This window comes from Carettochelys insculpta, chromosome 4 (assembly GCF_033958435.1).
Source record: "Carettochelys insculpta isolate YL-2023 chromosome 4, ASM3395843v1, whole genome shotgun sequence".
In the NCBI taxonomy this organism is placed as follows: domain Eukaryota; kingdom Metazoa; phylum Chordata; order Testudines; family Carettochelyidae; genus Carettochelys; species Carettochelys insculpta.
The window spans coordinates 14,021,770-14,038,812 of record NC_134140.1 but is presented as its reverse complement, the minus strand read 5'-3'; the positions used below and the strand labels follow the sequence as shown (position 1 = coordinate 14,038,812).

Below are 17,043 nucleotides of genomic sequence, written 5' to 3'. Positions count from 1 at the left end.
CTCAGTGATTGTGGGAAGAGACCCTTGCTACAGCCCTGCGCCAGGCTCACCTCCACCCCCTCCAATGCCCTGGGTTGCTTAGCTTGGAGGAGGAAGCTTCAGGGAAGGGATGTAATAGGGGCAGAGTACAGAAGGGAAGAGGCAAGGTAGGGGCTGAGTTTGCCCCAGGCCTTCCCCTCTCTATCTAGGGGCAGCCCTGCCTACAACTCCCATGGGTTGTAGTTGCAAGCCAATAGGAGCTTCACAATGGTGCTAAGTGTGGGGACAGCATGCAGAGCCTCTCTGCCCCCCACATGCCAAGGAGTTCTAGAGACCTGCCAGCTGCTTCATGGGAACCACACGAAGTCCAGGCAGGTAGGGTGCCTGCTTTAGACCTGCTGCACCAACAGTTGCACTTTTAATGCCCCAAACACCAGTGTTGACCAGAGCTACCGGGTTCCCTTTTTAAGCTCCTTATCCCTGCCTGCTAGAATGTGCCAGCCCCATAGCTGTTGAACTGACAGAATTTTCCATATGTTTTGGGATGGTAAGTATCCCCATGATGATGTGGCAGCTGGCCTTACTTACCCCACAAGCAGCTGTTACAGTTCAGGGCAGCTGCACTCCTCTCTAGGCCTACAGAGTTCCCCAGTCTCAGGCTATGGCTTCCCCCACTCTCACAACACTTGGGTGGAGGATGTCTTGCTGTCCTTCCTGAGCAGGATTTTTCCAGGCTGCTTGTTCCTATACTGAATTCCCAAGCAAGTCAGGCAGCCAAAGGAGGTCTGTTTGGCTTGGGAGCCTATAAACAGCACAGCTACCCACTGTGAAGTTAGCACACAGCTCTCGCTAGGCAAGTACATTTATTCTTAAGGAAAAAGCATTTCAGATAAAGTATAGCACAACAATAAAAGGGACCAAATCCATAGGAGACTGGGAGATGCTCAGTTTTTCCAACCCCACCCAAGGATTTTTCAGTGGCCATAAACTCATAACACACCCCTAAATCTGCAAGCCACCCTGTATACAGTTTGGATCATCAGCATCAGCATCTTCAACAACCATAGGCTCAGCTTCTGTAGGTGTCTGATGCCTCTCTCACCTTTTCCTTCCATCCTTCCCAATGGCATACGCAACTGGAATCCAAAAATTCAGGGCTGTGAAACTTCAACCTGGTGTAGGGAACTTTGTCTGCTGATCACCTGTTACATATGTCCTGCTCTTGCAATTCTCCTTTGGGGCGATTCAGTTCCTAGAAGTAGGGTTGTCACCCTGCAAGATTGTTCTGGAGTCATCTCATGGGATGAAACCTCCAGTAATGCAGTCAAACACAATCAGCAACCTTAGTTCTGGGGAGCGAAAGAGACAAGCTCAGCCCCATCCATGCCCAGCAGCCTGTTCACAAGCATCCCAAATTGTGTTGGTACAAACAGTACATCCCAAACACCAGCTTACAAATAGGAAAAACACAGCCAACCAGACATTGGAGTGTATTGTATCCTTACATTTTAAAATTGAAAAACTTATGTCATTTCCTTGGTTTTGCTCATTCTTCCCTTTTTCCTGAGGGCCACTGCCACATCCCTTCACCTTTGTCTCTTCCTTCCAGTGCACATCTTCCTGTACGCATCAGTGGGTTCCACCAAGTATAAAGGTCTTGTGTCTCCTCTTTACCTATAGTCCCACCTGTCCACCCCAAACAACAAACCAAACCATCAGAGACTTTGAATTACTCCTCCCCCCTGCGCCCACATACTACGGCCTCTCTGCATCACTATGCTCTCCACAGCCACCTCTTCAACGGGCTGTGTGAAATGACCCCATCCCACGTTCCACACTAGACCCTACTGCCATCCACTTTTCATGCTAGCACCTCTCTTGTGCCTAATACCTCTTCTGTGCCAGGGGCATCTTACATTTATCTATCCCACTCCCCTGACCAATGACTGCTTGTGACCCTTCTTTGTCTCTCCACCCTGGTAGAGTTAATATCCCCTGACAAACAAGTGTCTTCTAACTTTAATCTCCTCCCATCCACTCCCTCCGAAAAGCCTAGAGCGCTTACATTTATCAGTCATACATGCCAACTTAGTTTACACAAATTGAACATCTCTAGTCTGGCACCCTCAGGCCCTACCCAGTGCTGAACCAGAGAACTTGCCAAACCACAGGAGTGGTGGGGTGTCAATATTGTCTATCAGCATTACCAACGTCTATTGTTTGCTGGGCTCTTGGACCATATTTAGTTGGTTTGAATTAACACGTAGCTTAGAGCTGTGGTTCTCCACCAGAGAACTGTGAACCCCCAAGGAGTCACCAGCAGGATTCAGGGGGGCTTGGGGCAGAATGGCAAAGCCCCACCACATCAGGTTAAAGCCCTGAGCACCACCACCTGCAGCTGAAGTGGAAGGCTGAGCAATTTAGCTCTGTGGGACTCCCTATGACATGATGCTCCAGCCAATTCTCTCCTTGCTACCCCCTAATCTTGGCCCTGGCTTTTATAAGCAGAAAACCAGTTGTTGTGGCACAAGTGGGCTATGAAGCTTTTACTGAATGTTGCATGGGGGCATCAGAAAAAAAAAAAAAAGGTTGAGAACCCCAGTTTAGAGTTCGCATGCAGCTTTGCCACTGATTTGCTATGTGACCTTTGGCAGATCATTTCAGCTTTCTGCCTTAGTTTCTCTATAAACTGGGGATACCTAGGAAGATCACAACATGGCAGGCAGTAGAAGTCGGGAGAATTTGTTAATATCTGTGGAAGGGTTTGACCACATAAGGCAATACACCAGGACTACATTTTAATACTCAGTTCACATGCAGCAATGCAGTATTTCTGGCACAACAGTGAAAGAGGACATTAACCATTCTACTCTAATTACAGTAGCTATGTACCATTATACTTACTTTCATTATTCAACTCCCAGAACAAGACTATTTAACACTTAATCATATTTATATTTCATCTCAGTTACCCTCCTAAATCTCACCCAGCCCGAGCAGATATTTTCTAATCTACTGAAGAGATCTTTTAACAGTTAAGTGTTACTTATACCAGTGCATCAGAGCTACAAGAGCGTAAGATCAGTCTCTCTTGAAGTCTCTTTTACCTCATTAAGCCTGCTAACAGAGTAGCTCAAAGGTGACCATTTTGCATTGTCACTCACGACCAGCTTCATTTAAAACTATACAGCAGGGGTAGGGAACTTTTTCGGGGTGGGGGCCATTGACCCACACAAAAAATAAATTAGTTGTGGGCCCACACAAGTCTGAGAAACTAAAACACCTCTCTGATGTTGCCCCTGACTGAAAAGCAGAAGAAAACAAGACAACTTACTCCCCTCACGCTCCAACCCCACAGTAGGGGCAGAGGGAGGACTGAGATTCAGGGCTTCCCCCTGGGCCAAATTAAGTCTTTGGGGAGTCCAGGACAAGTAGATTTTGTCTCCCTACCCCATCCCCAGGGTGAGTCATAGTTTTCCAGAGAAGTTTCCATGCTGGATTTTCAGCAAGTATGAGCACATTACCTTCATTTATTTTATGCATCAAGTTCATAACACAAACTTTGCCACTAGATTAAGCACACACCCTTCCCACAGCTGCCTGCACTGTAAACACAATAAGAAACAGTTGGACTTTGAAATCTCAAACTTGGTATTTAAATGCACAATAAATAGTATTATAAAAGTTGTTTAATCACTATGGCTGTTTCTACACCAGCTCCCTAATTTGAAGGGAGCATGGTAAGTAGGGTGTTGGGAGATTAATAATGCAGTGCTGTGGTGCATATGCAGGACTTCATTAAGCTAACTTTCCCCTGCGGCAACTTTGAAGTGTTAAACTTCGAAGTGCTGGCTTGTGTGTAGCTGTGGCTAACCCGCCGATACTTCGAAGTGTCTGGGAAACTTCGAAGTCCCTTTACTCCTCAAAAGTTCTACACTTGGAAGTTACCACAGGGGAGAATTAGCTTAATGAAGTGCTGCAAATGCACCACAGCACTTTATTAATAATCTCCTGACACCCTACCAACCATGCTCCCTTTGAAGGAGGGAGCTAGTGTGGACACAGATTGTGTGATACTACTATACCCCCTAGTACAGTGGATCTCCTACTCAGGTCCTCATGCACTAGACCTGCACAGAACAATGAGACTCAAAAAGAACCAAGCAATGTAGGGTTGAGGGGGTGGGGGGGAGCAAGGGAGAATAGAGAGGTCCTCTCTCATAGACCTTTTACCACATGGTGTGCAGAAGGAACTGGTGAACCACTGGTCTAGCAGAACAGCACAAAACAGATTTACAATGCTTACAAATGAGAACTCTTCAGGCAGAGAAACACTGTCTTCTAGTGTAGCATCTATCATATTGGGAGCTACCACAATAAAATAAATTTTCCCACCACCAGAAAGATGACCAATTGTCTTGCTGCAAGTCTGAATCAGTAACGGATTGAAATGGCTCCGAGTGAAAGAAGCATTTTTTCCTGTCCAAAGACAAAAAGTTGTGTTATCTTTTTATTTGTCTTCACAGATATGTAAGACTAGTAACACATCTGCAGCCACACACAGGATATTTATCAAAACTAGTATTACAAATCTGAAGCCTTTCTCCTTTTAAAATAATTTATTTTTCAGATTTGTTTTTAAATGGTACGGTCATACAACATACATTATTCAACAAAGGTGTGCTGAGCAGACTAAAAGAAACTCAAAATTATGCAATTACCTCGGATTAGAATTTCAAATGTTCATCCAAACCCTAACTTGTAAACTTTTCCTTGAATACACTTTTGTTGTAGGCTTGACCTTTGTGCTTACGAAAACTGCATTAGATTTCCAAATATTGTAAAGGACAAAAAGTTATTGTCTCGTAAGTATGCATTCACTTTCAACATACAAGGCAACCAAAAGATTCTGTCATTAACATTACCATCATTTATATTTGAGTTCACTGCACTAACATTTAAACTAAAACTTCAAACCACAAAATCTTAAGTGACTAACATTTAAAAGGCAAGCTGTAATATATTGAAAGCTTACAAAGGATGTCAGTACACAGCTAAGATGGAGTATCATTTGACAAAGGCTGATGATGTGTATATGGCTGCTTTTTCTTGTAAGAAGCCCATCTACAAACTGGGCAGCAGTGTCGCCCCCCAGCTAACCACATCACAATGCAATTCTGATGAAACACATGACCACATGGTAAACCCATTAGCAAACATTCATTTTCAAAATTCTCCAGGCACACGACACATTCTGTACAGTGCAACATATCAGAGGGCCAGACTGACCAATCTGGTTCCATGTCTTCTGTAGTGCTATATGACCCATACGACCTAGCTTTCTTTTCATACACCTCATTATGACAATATTTATTGGCACATAAACAGATTTCAGCATTGCACCGAGACTCTCCTTCACTAGGATTGCGAACTGTACTTAGCTCATCTTCAGATACTTCTTTTTCGCCACTCAAGGCATCTTTGCTTTCATTGTCTGAGTCACTTTCACTTTCTTGAGAGGCTTCCAACATTTCTTCTTCAGCATGGACACCAAGACATTTAAACCTCCACACAGGTAAACTTTTTATATAATCAGTTGGTATCAGAGGGTGAAGCCATAAGTCGGGGAAAGCCAATCGCTCTAAGAACAAATCTGGGTCTTCGTCCCAATCTGACTCAAAGGGGAAGTGTTGAAAAGAAGCAATCGGGTGGAACAAATAGCTGGTGTACCAGTCCCACAGACTTGAGAGCCATTCCAAGTTATTGGCATTTATTTCATCATTGTTGTTCCGTCGTCTTTTTTTCTCAAAGTAATCTACCAGTAAGCCATGACCAAGGTAAGTGCTGAGGAATAGGGCTGGGTGTGATGAGTAGAACATCCAGTCAGCTCTCACCCATGAAGCCAGAGTTGTCGTGTTAGAATACCTGAAGAGTTTTAAACTATACTCATAAAAGCTATCTAAGTAAGGTAACTGCAAAAAACCCAACACAGGTAACCAGGAAATAATTAAGAGAGAATTATATGTCCCTAAAGTGCTTATAAGAACCACAAAGCGTTTTATAGTAGCACCTTGTGTGATAAATAGGTCCATCCAAGCCATCAGATTAACCAATACTAAACTCAAAACAAATAAATCATTAACTTCTGGCTGTAATGACCGCAAGAAGGAATCCATGGCACGTAGGGATATAAATTCACCTGTGTTATTCCCATATCTGTAAATTCCCTCTGGAGTTCTTAGGATGTAGGAGGGTGTCTTATAAATACCAATCTCGGCCATATGACTCTTGTTATCCCAGTTTTCTATATTCACAAAAATAAACTCAACTCTTCCAGTAAACTTTACACTTAGTGCAGAGAAGAAAGCTGGAGGTTGGTCAAGGTTAGCAAACAGGTATATTTTCACCCGATACTGGTCACTTTTCTTCCATTCTTCTTTTAAATGTTCAGAGTTGTAGATGGTTTTGATCCGAGAAGCTGCATGGGCTGTTATCCATTTGAAAATGTGCTCTGCTTCAATTTTGCGTCCACTGTATTCTTTAAGCATCACCTTCCCCTTGGAGGTACTGGTTTGTGGGACTGACATAATTAGCGTGGATCGCACCCAGCCTCTTCTCATGCAGTATCTGCAAAGGAGAGTGTAGATAAGCCTATGCCATTTTATATTCTCTGAAAGTAGCCCTTAAATTTTAAATGCAAGTTTGAGGATTATCAGAGGTGCTGCACGTGCAAAAAAAATGAACATCTATGGAAAACCTTCCCCACACTCCAAAGCTATTTCCCTACTTACTTTTCAAGGGTGCTGTGAAGTCTTGAGAGGATGCTCAAAGCATTATTGACAAAGAAAGTGCTAAAATAGGGGTGTATTGGAGTTCAAAAAGCCGTTTCTTACAAGTACCAAAATTCTTATAGTAGAACTTGGAAAAAATGTGCTCACTTTTGAGTGAAAGGTAAAAAGCTTTAATTTTAGAAGCTATTTAAATTTCTAGCCCTTCCAAGTGTAGAAATAATCTTTACAAAGTACAAAGATGTACCACTGCTTTTGCCACTCTGCAGACTAACCTCTCTTGTGCTTCTGTGGTTATTCACAGTTTTGTCAAGCAGGAGCAGAGTGAAGCTAGCAAGATTTTGACCTATTCCACTGATGCTTTGCAGAACCCTAGGGGCAGCTATGAGAGAGAAGAATCATGTAATTTCTCTGTTTGGCTACTTGGCAGACGCAGGTATTGAAGCTATTAAGCAGGGTGGAAGACATAAAAAGAAGCACTGTAAAGGGAAAAGGAGGAGAGGCATTCTGCTCAGAGTTTCTACACTAAGGCTGTGGCCACACTAGCCCCTCATTTTGGAGAGGCTATGGTAATGTGGCACTTCAGCATATGCTAATGAGGTGCTGCCCTGAATATACAGCACCTCATTAACATAACGGTGGCTGCACACGCTTTGAAACTGCCGGTTTCGAAATGCAGCCACCCGTGTAGCCGAGGGGGCCTTTCGAACGAGACCCCTGATTTCAAAAGCCCTTTCTTTCCAAAACCAGATGGGAATAAGAGTCTTTCGGAATCGGGGTTGTTTTGAAAGGCCCCCTGGCTACACAGGTGGTGTGTGTTTTGAAACCAGCAGTTTTGAAGCAAGCACAGCCACCATTATGATAATGAGGCACTACATATTCATGACAGTGCCTCATTAGCATATCCTAAAGTGCCACATTACCATTGGCCACAGCCTCAGGGTACACAAGAGAAATCGTTGCTCTCTAGCTGGCTGAGGAAGGGAAAGAGATACTGACTTCAAATGAACATCTGATAGCTTAAGCTTGATAAGGACTAAATTCCCAAGCAGGGTCCACAGGCAACTCCCTCGCAGATATCCAAGACCCTTTTCTAATCCCAGCAACTCTGGGGTTGGGCTGGTTAGCCAGGAGGCGATACTGCAACTCACTCATGACCCCTTCCCCATAAACCTTTTGCATCAGCCTCTGACTAATCAGTTCAGCAAGCAGGTGCCTGATACATTTTTCAGGACATCTGAAACAACAAACTCAGGTATCTGCCTCTCTTTCCAAAACTGACAAAAGTTCTGCAAAGGAATAGAAGCAGGAAAACTGGCTTACCATCCAAATAATCTATTCTCCCTTTCTATCTACAGTTAGAGTTTTAAGGGAGTTTTTAAAAAAATTCCCTGTATAAAAATTAAATTGCTGTCACCATAAAAGAAGAAGTGAACATTAATTCTGGAGAGAGCCATGAAGTATTATGCCAATAGCAAAAGAATGTTAACTGGGAGGTTGATGGCTGCTCTAGTGGGAGTTTCAGCTGTTTTCTGATTAATATTCTTCATCAGCATTTATTCAGCAAGACAAAAAAGCCTAAATAAATAAAACTAAAATCTGATGCAAAATATGGTGTTATTCAAAAATAATACTTGATCACAACATGAAGCCTAGTCAGAAATTATTTACTCAACTAGATAATCTAAAGCTCCCTTCTGGCCTTAAACTCTGCGAACCTCTGAATGCTACCTTTCATTTTTAAGAAGTTCAAAAAGTTCATACAATATTAGTGCTGACAAAAGCAATTCTAATCTAAAATTTCTTCCATCGTACTCAGTTTAATACTTCTGTAGACTTTTAGGAACAAGAGCGTATAAGTATCATTTACACATATACTACCCTTTCTTTACATCCTACTAACATTCATGGTAAATTTGTCATCTGACTAAAGTGACCACCCATGCCTGTTTAGTGCTAAAGGATTTTATTGCGTTTGCCACAGCATAGCAACAGCTACTGCTAAAGTAGCTGCAACAGATTTTTGTGAGATTCTTCCATTTACACTAATCAGGAGTCAGAGTCTGGCACATTTAATGGTTTCAGTTATAGTAAGCGTACTTTGCAACAGGATACAATATGTTGTTAAAAAGGTGTGTTCATATTTACATGTGGTTATACACACATTCCTCAGGCTCAGACGGAACAATATCCTGCATACGTTTTTCTGAGAATAGGATACTTTTGTCAAGGTTCCAAGGGCTTGTCTACACTTTGAAGTCAGTACACAGTAAGCTAGGATAAGAGCTTAAAACGAATTAGCTATTCCACACTAAACTTCTCATGAGCACATTCTTACTGGGCACTTTTTCCAATGTGCCATGGCAGTAAAAAAAAAAAAAAAACAACAAAAAAAAACCCAACAACAGAATGTTGGGAATCACTAGAAATGGGATCAATAAGAAGACAGAAAATATCATACTGCCCCTATCTTGAGTAGCCACATTCAGCTGTGGTTGCCCCATATCAAAAAGAGATATTCTGGAATTGAAAAAGGTACGAGAAAGGGCAACCAAAATGGCCAGCAGAAATGCCGTCCTGCAGGAGCCCACATCACAATCCTCATCCCCCTTTCAGAGGCAGCTCCCTCTCCTGCACCCCGACCCACCTTCCAGAGCCAGCACCCTCTCCTGCACCTTCGCCACTCAACCTTCCTCCCAAAGCCACCATTCCCTACTGCATCCCAAGCCCTAATCCTGACACTCCTCCCAGAGCCAGCACCCCTATTCCCTCCGGCACACTAATACCTGTCTCCAATGACAACCTTCAGCCCTTGAACTCCAAAAGTGATCTTGGGCATAAAAAGACTGGGGACTACTGCCCTAGCCAAGAGTACCAAGTTTCTTATGTTATGGCTAACCAGGATGGACAGGGATGGAAACCCTGGGCTCTGTAGTGTCCACATCCTCTGACTGTCAGAAGCTGAGAATGGATGACAGGGGATGGATCACTTGGGCTGTGTCTACACTAGCCCAAAACTTCAAAATGGCCATGCAAATGCAATGCAGTGTGGCCGTTCTTATGAGCACTAAGAGTGCTCATGGGCAATTTCGTGTAGTGTACTTCCAAAGTACATTACACAAAAGGCACTACTGGTGCTCAGTAAGAGTGCTCACACGGGCCGCGTCTACACGTGCACGCTACTTCGAAGTAGCGGCACCAACTTCGAAATAGTGCCCGTCACGGCTACACGTGTTGGGCGCTATTTCGAAGTTGAAATCGACGTTAGGCGGCGAGACGTCGAAGTCGCTAACCCCATGAGGGGATTGGAATAGCGCCCTACTTCGAAGTTGAACGTCGAAGTAGGGCACGTGTAGACGATCCACGTCCCGCAACATCAAAATAGCGGGGTCCGCCATGGCGGCTATCAGCTGAGGGGTTGAGAGACGCTCTCGCTCCAGCCCCTGCGGGGCTCTGTGGTCACCGTGTGCAGCAGCCCTTAGCCCAGGGCTTCTGGCTGCTGCTGCTGCAGCTGGGGATCCATGCTGCATGCACAGGGTCTGCAACCAGTTGTCGGCTCTGTGGATCTTGTGTTGTTTAGTGCAACTGTGTCTGGGAGGGGCCCTTTAAGGGAACGGCTTGCTGTTGAGTCCACCCTGTGACCCTGTCTGCAGCTGTTCCTGGCACCCTTATTTCGATGTGTGCTACTTTGGTGTGTAGATGTTCCCTCGCAGCGCCTATTTCGATGTGGTGCTGCCCAACGTTGAAGTTGAACGTCGACGTTGCCAGCCCTGGAGGACGTGAAGACGTTATTCATCGAAATAGACTATTTCGATGTAGCGTGCACGTGTAGACGTAGCCACGGAGAGCTAATGAGGAGTAGCAAGAGTGTATAGCTCCAGTGGACCTCACTTTTCATCCGGACATGCCCCCATTTAAAACACTGTGGCCATAACACAAACATTTCCCCCTCTTTTCAGAGTAAGATTTAGAGACTTGTAATTCATAAAATTTATTCAACATTGGCCAAATTCAGCCAGGTCATACGTGAATACAATTCCCATTAACGTCAATCATTGCTATAAGGCCAACAGATTCCTTTAGTCATCTTTTCACAGTGCTGTACTATACTCCACCATAGCCCAAATATAGATTTATCCAAGGCTGCTGTTAGTAGTAGCCATTTTATGGGTAGTTAAATTATTTATGAAAAATCACAATGGAGAGTTTTGAACATACTTTAATGAAGATAAAAGCCATAGGCCTTTTGTCATGGCTACCTTTACAACACAAGGTATTCCAGTGGGAATCCCCCTGTACTTTAAAACATCCTATGAATTTAAAATAAATACCCCTTTAGAAGAACATACCTCGGGTCACTGGAGCAGTTAAAAGTGCCTGTCCGAATGCCAAACTTTGATACTTTCTTCACCATTTTTTCCCAATGGACTTTACCCACAAGAGGGCTTCTATCACTCGCTATAACCTATTGCCAAAGGGGAGAAAAAAACTTCAGTGCCAAAAAAATTTTAACATTTTACATCTGGTCTCCTACAATTAAGTTCATTTTTCATGAAATCAGACACCTGTTCATTCTCAATATTTCATCTCCTCCAGAATACAACAAAGATTTTATTCAGAAGTTTTGTCTATCGCCAGTTAGAAGAGTGTGTTTGGTAAGTGAAGCTGTAACATTGGTCTGGACAGTGACACCAATGGCCACCACAGGCTCAAGGGGCAAGGTGGTAGGGGTCCCTACCTCCATGTCCTGGAAGGGGCAGGGCCAAAAGAGAAAGGTGCAGGGCCAAGAGTAGGCAGTTCTCAGCACCATCCAGACTGCAGCACTGGGCTCCCCACCATCTCAGACTCCCTCACAGTTGTGCACAGCTAGAGCAGCGCTGCCACAGCACTTCCAAGGGGCCCGGAGCTCCGACTGCTGCCAAAGGAGTAGAAGCAGTGACCTGAGTGAAATGCTAGGCCCAAGGGCAACTGCCCCCTTTGACTCCCCACCTCATGTCAGCAGGCCTGGGTAGGAGGAATATTATTGTCTCTTGCCAAGAGAAAAACATGTCTGGGACATGACAACTAATATAACTTTGTGCATAGCAAGAGATCTAACATTTAATAGCAGCTTTACAAAACTTATTACAATTTAGCAACCCAGGTATAAAAGTGTGGGTTGCTCTTTACCAGTGAGGAAAACGTTCATGATACATTACTCACCAGTCTCTCCTTTCCACCTCAATGAAAACTAAAACCTACCCAAAAAAGTAGTATGAAGAGCAAGAAGAATTACAAACAATTGTTTTACACTGCATACAGCCATTACCATATTAGACTCCCTAAAGCCATTTGCCAAAGAAGGCAAGGCTGTCTAGTGACCAGATTTGCAAAAAGGCACGTAGGACTTCACTTCCAGCTCTACCAACGACTCACTCTATGACTATACGCAACCACATCATGCTTCAGGTTCCCCATTTACACCATGAGGTGAATAGTAATTCAGAGCGTTCCCAAGCCTTAGTTAATGGCTATAAAATACCTACAGCCTCTTTGATCAAAGGTGCCACAAAATTTATTAAACATAAGCACTCATCTGACTCAACAATACCAATAGCAAAAGAAAGATTTTTAAAATGTCCTGCTTGCTGATGACAGGTAATCTTAAAAGACATGACTGATCACGAATCAGTCAGTGTGCCATTATATTTTCTACATATAGTGCTTATTATAGAAATGCTTAATATTCACTGAAAGCTGACTGGTTGCCACTTTTTAAATGACTTCAGACTTCATTTTAAAACTCACATGTGTCAGGTGTTTATTAAAATAAACACAATGAAATGGGTCCCAATGATTACTTGAGCTAACAACCGGAAATTTCACTCTCTGCAAAAGTTGCCATTGTTAGAGGGCTTCTCCTGTACCCTCTCACTTCCCTGGCCCTTCTCACATGAGCAGAGAACAGCAGCTGAAATCTGGAGAGGCAAACCAATGTTTATTGGGGTTAGAACAGATCTTCTGGCTCTGAACATAATACATACAAGGCCTCAGATCACCATGTACAGATAGACTGTGATCTGTTTTTATACCCCTGTAATTAACGAAATGGTAAGAACACACCTAAATTCTTAAAGTATAGACCTTTGCAGGCAGGCCTGAATATCTCTAGCCTATCAGCCATCTCCAGCATGATTAGCCATTCTACACTGCTTGTGCAGGTGGCTGCACAGTCACTGTGAGCAAACATTAGGACAGCTGAAAGATAATTAAAGATTGGATGGCCAGTACCAAAACCTTAAAACAGCCGGAAATACTCCTCCACTGTTTTTGGGGGGGAAACATACAAATAAACAAATGCACAAAGTGCTGTCTGAAGTTCAGACAACAAATATATTCTAACCCTGCATAAAAGTGAAACACTATTTCACTCTCTCCCACCTTCCATACTGTACTATTTACTTGTCATGACAGCCAAGAAAATACAGTCACTATCAAGCTTCAGTGCAATTTGGCTGTTTGCACCATAACAGCACAGTTGCATTATGTTCAAGTGATAAAAGGCTTATTTGGTGGAGCTGGTTATTTATTTGTAGTAGAGAACGAACACTGTTTTTGTGGTATGAAATCATGACAGATCTAGTTAAAGCACTAACTTGCACATGGTCTTGCAGAATGAAGTTTTACCAGCACTTCGTGGAATTGTGCCTTTTTCTTTGTAAAATATTAAAATTGGCAAGGGGTCATGTAGTGTGGTCACTCTGCACAAGAAGATCCGCTGATCTCACTAGGAGTTCAGTGCACTGATAGGGTAGGATTTTCTCTTTACTTATCACATTTAATTCTACATCTATTCATAATTAGCAAAAGCTTATCAGTTTGATTGGGAATTAATTAAGTAGTGTTTCCGTCATACTGGTCCATTAGTGCTCTAACATGTCAAGAGGATGCAGAAAGATAACAGAAATCCTGTGTTAACCATACATGAGATTGTTCTTGCAGATTATACAGTTAAGAAAGGTTGGCAGAGATTACAGAGTCCAGGTCACTGCTATTCTTATACTGAAAAGATAAATTGCTGTCACATAGCAATTAATGAGACAGAGTAGTGCAGAACTTGGAGAGGCACCATGGTCCAGCAGCTCAGGCACTAGCCTGGGGCTGGGGAGATGTGGATGCAATTTCCTCTTCTGCCATAAACTGCCTGAATGACTGTGGGTAAGTCATTTAGTTTCCCTAAGCCTCAAGAGTATCATCAATAGGAAGTGGCTCCCCCTCTCCTCCAACATGAAAGCATTTCAGATAATTGGACAGACATTGAAAGGGCTTGTCCATCATTAGTTAATCAGTGTAGTCACTACTTGCTTTGCCAATTGCCCTTAAAAGGATTTTTAAGCATTATTATTCCACTAAACATGCCATAAAGAAGAGTTAAAGGATTTGATATAAACCAATGAATTTGAGGAAATTAAGCACTCCTAACTGTTCTACACAACATAGAGAGAGATCACTCCCTGTTCCCTTACAGATTCTAAATTTCATTTCTGTTGTTGGTTTAAGTCAGATATCCTTCGTGCAGGGAAGTCTCTAATGATACTATTGAGTCTCTCATTAGCTTTCCAAGAAGACGTGCAAACGTCACAACACACGAGAACGAAGGTCACGCAGCTGACAATTTAAGACAGGACAGCATTTAAATATAACTTTGGTATCTTCTCCAGTACAGTATGTTTATTGCTATAAGTTCCTCTGATCCCCCTCTGTAGTTAAGAGACCTAGGATAAAGCCTTTCTGTACATTTGAGGCACAAGAGGGATTATGATGAGATGCAGGAGTGGGATTAGGTATATTTTGATACAGAAGACACTAAAATAGGATCAATAGGACAATTTTAATAGTAAATAATGCTTTGAACAGATCACATACAGATTCAGGTACAACGCATGGCACATTATCAAGGACACTGTTACTAAAATTGTTTGACAGAAGCAATGTAATGTTATAGCTGTGTTGGCCCCAGGATATCACAGTTGCAAAATGGGGAAGGTACAGTAAAATTCCTTTAATCCAGCTTCTGAGGGTCCAGAAATCCTGATGGTCCTGCACCCCCCAAGATACGCCTACCTCAAAATTCGTGTCAGGGGCTTGGGTGGTGGGTTGGAGCTGGGGGGTTAAGCCTGGGGTGGGTTAAGACTGCAGAGGGACTGGTGGGGTGGTGGAGTTGACTTGGAGTGTGTGAGGGTTGGAGCCAGGGCATACGGGGGAGGAAAAACTGAGAAGCACGGGGTGGTGAAGGTGAAGACGCACAGGGGTGAAGAAGCATGGGGGTGCAGAAGCTGCAGGAGTGCATGGGTGGCAAGCCGCAAGAGTGGGGTTTGAACTAGGGTGTGGGGGTTAGGGTGACATCCAATAGTCCAGAAAAATTTGTAATCTGGCACCTGTCTGGTCCCGGATGTGCTGGATTAAAGGAATTTTACTGTAGTAATCTTTCACTGGACCAATCAATCTATTTGGTCTTGTATTTAACTGTGATGCTCTGATGACATTTCCCAGATCTGAAGAAGAGCTCTGCATAAGCTCAAAAACTTGTTGCTCTCACAAGTAGAAATTGGTCCAATAGAAGATATTACTTGCCCACCTTTAATCTCTGAAGAAACCCAAAGCATTTTACAGACACAGAGCATGCTCAGGGAACCTTTCCCCTATCTTTGGTGAAACACCAGCTATTTGAATGAAATGCCAACTTAAAAATAGGGGGTTGGGGGCTGAATGAGGTCTTACAGCTTTGAGCAGAGTGCACAAGCTACTGAGCTCTGAAGATTCTGGTAAGGCTTCCCCCTACAACTCTTATGTTAAAGCTGTTCCTTTGTAGATGAACACTTATTGGGCCAGAAAGACTCTGTAGCCAGATGGTTAGAGCATCCACCTTGAAGGATGGAGACCCAGAGACCGGCCCCCCTGCTCCAATTACTCAAAGTATTTCTACAGACTGATCAGCTTCTATTGGAGACCAATGGCAGGTCTAAGCCAGGGAAGAATGTCAACCTATATATGAGACTAGCATAGCTGGAGTTGACATACCTTAGATCGACTGCCCTCACCATCCCCACAGCAGGAGGTTGATGAGAAAAATTGTGATGAGTACCAGGATCAATGGGGACATCCTGAACTTTTAATGTAGTGTGTCCCTACTTGACAAGCTATATCAAACCCTGGAAGATCAACTACTGGAGTGTTGACATTTTGTAGGGCTCTTTAAGGGAACTTACATCAGACTATCCCATTGCTTAGTGGTCAGGACACCTTCCTGAGAGATAGGAGGCCCCCTGTTCAAATTCTTTCCCTGCTTCCGGCAGCAGACGGACTGAACCCAAGTCTCCTGCATCTCAGATGAGCATTATAACCACTGGTCTACAACACTGCCACCACTTCCTCCATCACCCTCAGATTCTGAATGGGATCTGATCTAGAAGGCAGCCTCTGAGCACACCTACCATCTCAGGCACCAACCTGCAAGTCAGGCAGACAAATGCCTATTTTCCCCCATTTGAGAACTGCTCTGGGCCGTAAGCAGGAGGTGGGTGTCTGGCTGGCTAGACTGAGCATAAGCATGCATGCTAAGAGACAAAACCTTAAGGCAACATCTACACGACATCTACAGAAGAGAAGTTCTGACAAAACTTCTGTTGACAGATCGTGTCTACACATAAAAGCGGATCATCTTTTGACCCGTTCTCTTGACAAAAGGGCAACCCAGAGCTCCTACATGGCTTTTTTGTCAACAGACACTTTGTGTGGAGATGCGCTGCAAGTTTTGTTGACAAAAATCCAGTCTTGTCTGCAAAACTCTCTAGTGTAGTCACAGCCATGGTGATTAGGGAAATTTTAACCCTCAAAACGTAAGGGCTGAATAAGTTTAGACACTTATGCAATTGGATGAGAGTCTTGTGGATTGCAAGGACGCCTAAAACTGGACCCCCGGTGCCTAAGTACCATTATGATGCTAGACATAAAACACTATGCCCATTGGAAAAAGACATAAGTGAAATATAAACAACAGTCAACAATCTACGCAAATTAGAACATCCTTTACAGATACCCTTTGATGGTCCTTTTTTTCATTCTAGCTCTCCTTATGTTTTCATGACATAAGCTAACCAGTAGCTGAAACATAGAAGTTTTATTTATGTATAACATGAGACACTTACATTTAAATAGGCATTTTTATCTGTAGATTACTTGCTCTCTATTTGAGAGTTGTATAGTGTATCAATGGTATTGAAACCAATATCATAGA

The 17,043-nt window shown here is 43.3% G+C and overlaps 1 protein-coding gene across 3 annotated transcripts in view; it reads right to left on the bottom strand.

The window, feature by feature from the left end:
* Positions 1-17,043, bottom strand: part of LOC142012330 (charged multivesicular body protein 3) — a 53,705-nt gene that overhangs the window by 25,154 nt on the left and 11,508 nt on the right. Inside the window, exons 3-4 of one of the 3 annotated variants that reach the window (XM_074992265.1) lie at positions 11,117-11,232; positions 4,458-6,606 (exon numbers count right to left, since the gene is read on the bottom strand). The exons of 1 other annotated variant lie outside the window; for it this stretch is intronic. In XM_074992265.1, the coding sequence (XP_074848366.1) occupies positions 5,034-6,606; positions 11,117-11,232 (1,689 nt within the window). In that variant the 3' untranslated portion in view covers positions 4,458-5,033. Of the gene's footprint in view, positions 1-4,457; positions 6,607-11,116; positions 11,233-17,043 lie in introns of those variants that run through there. One more of the 3 variants, XM_074992266.1, reaches the window with a different exon arrangement.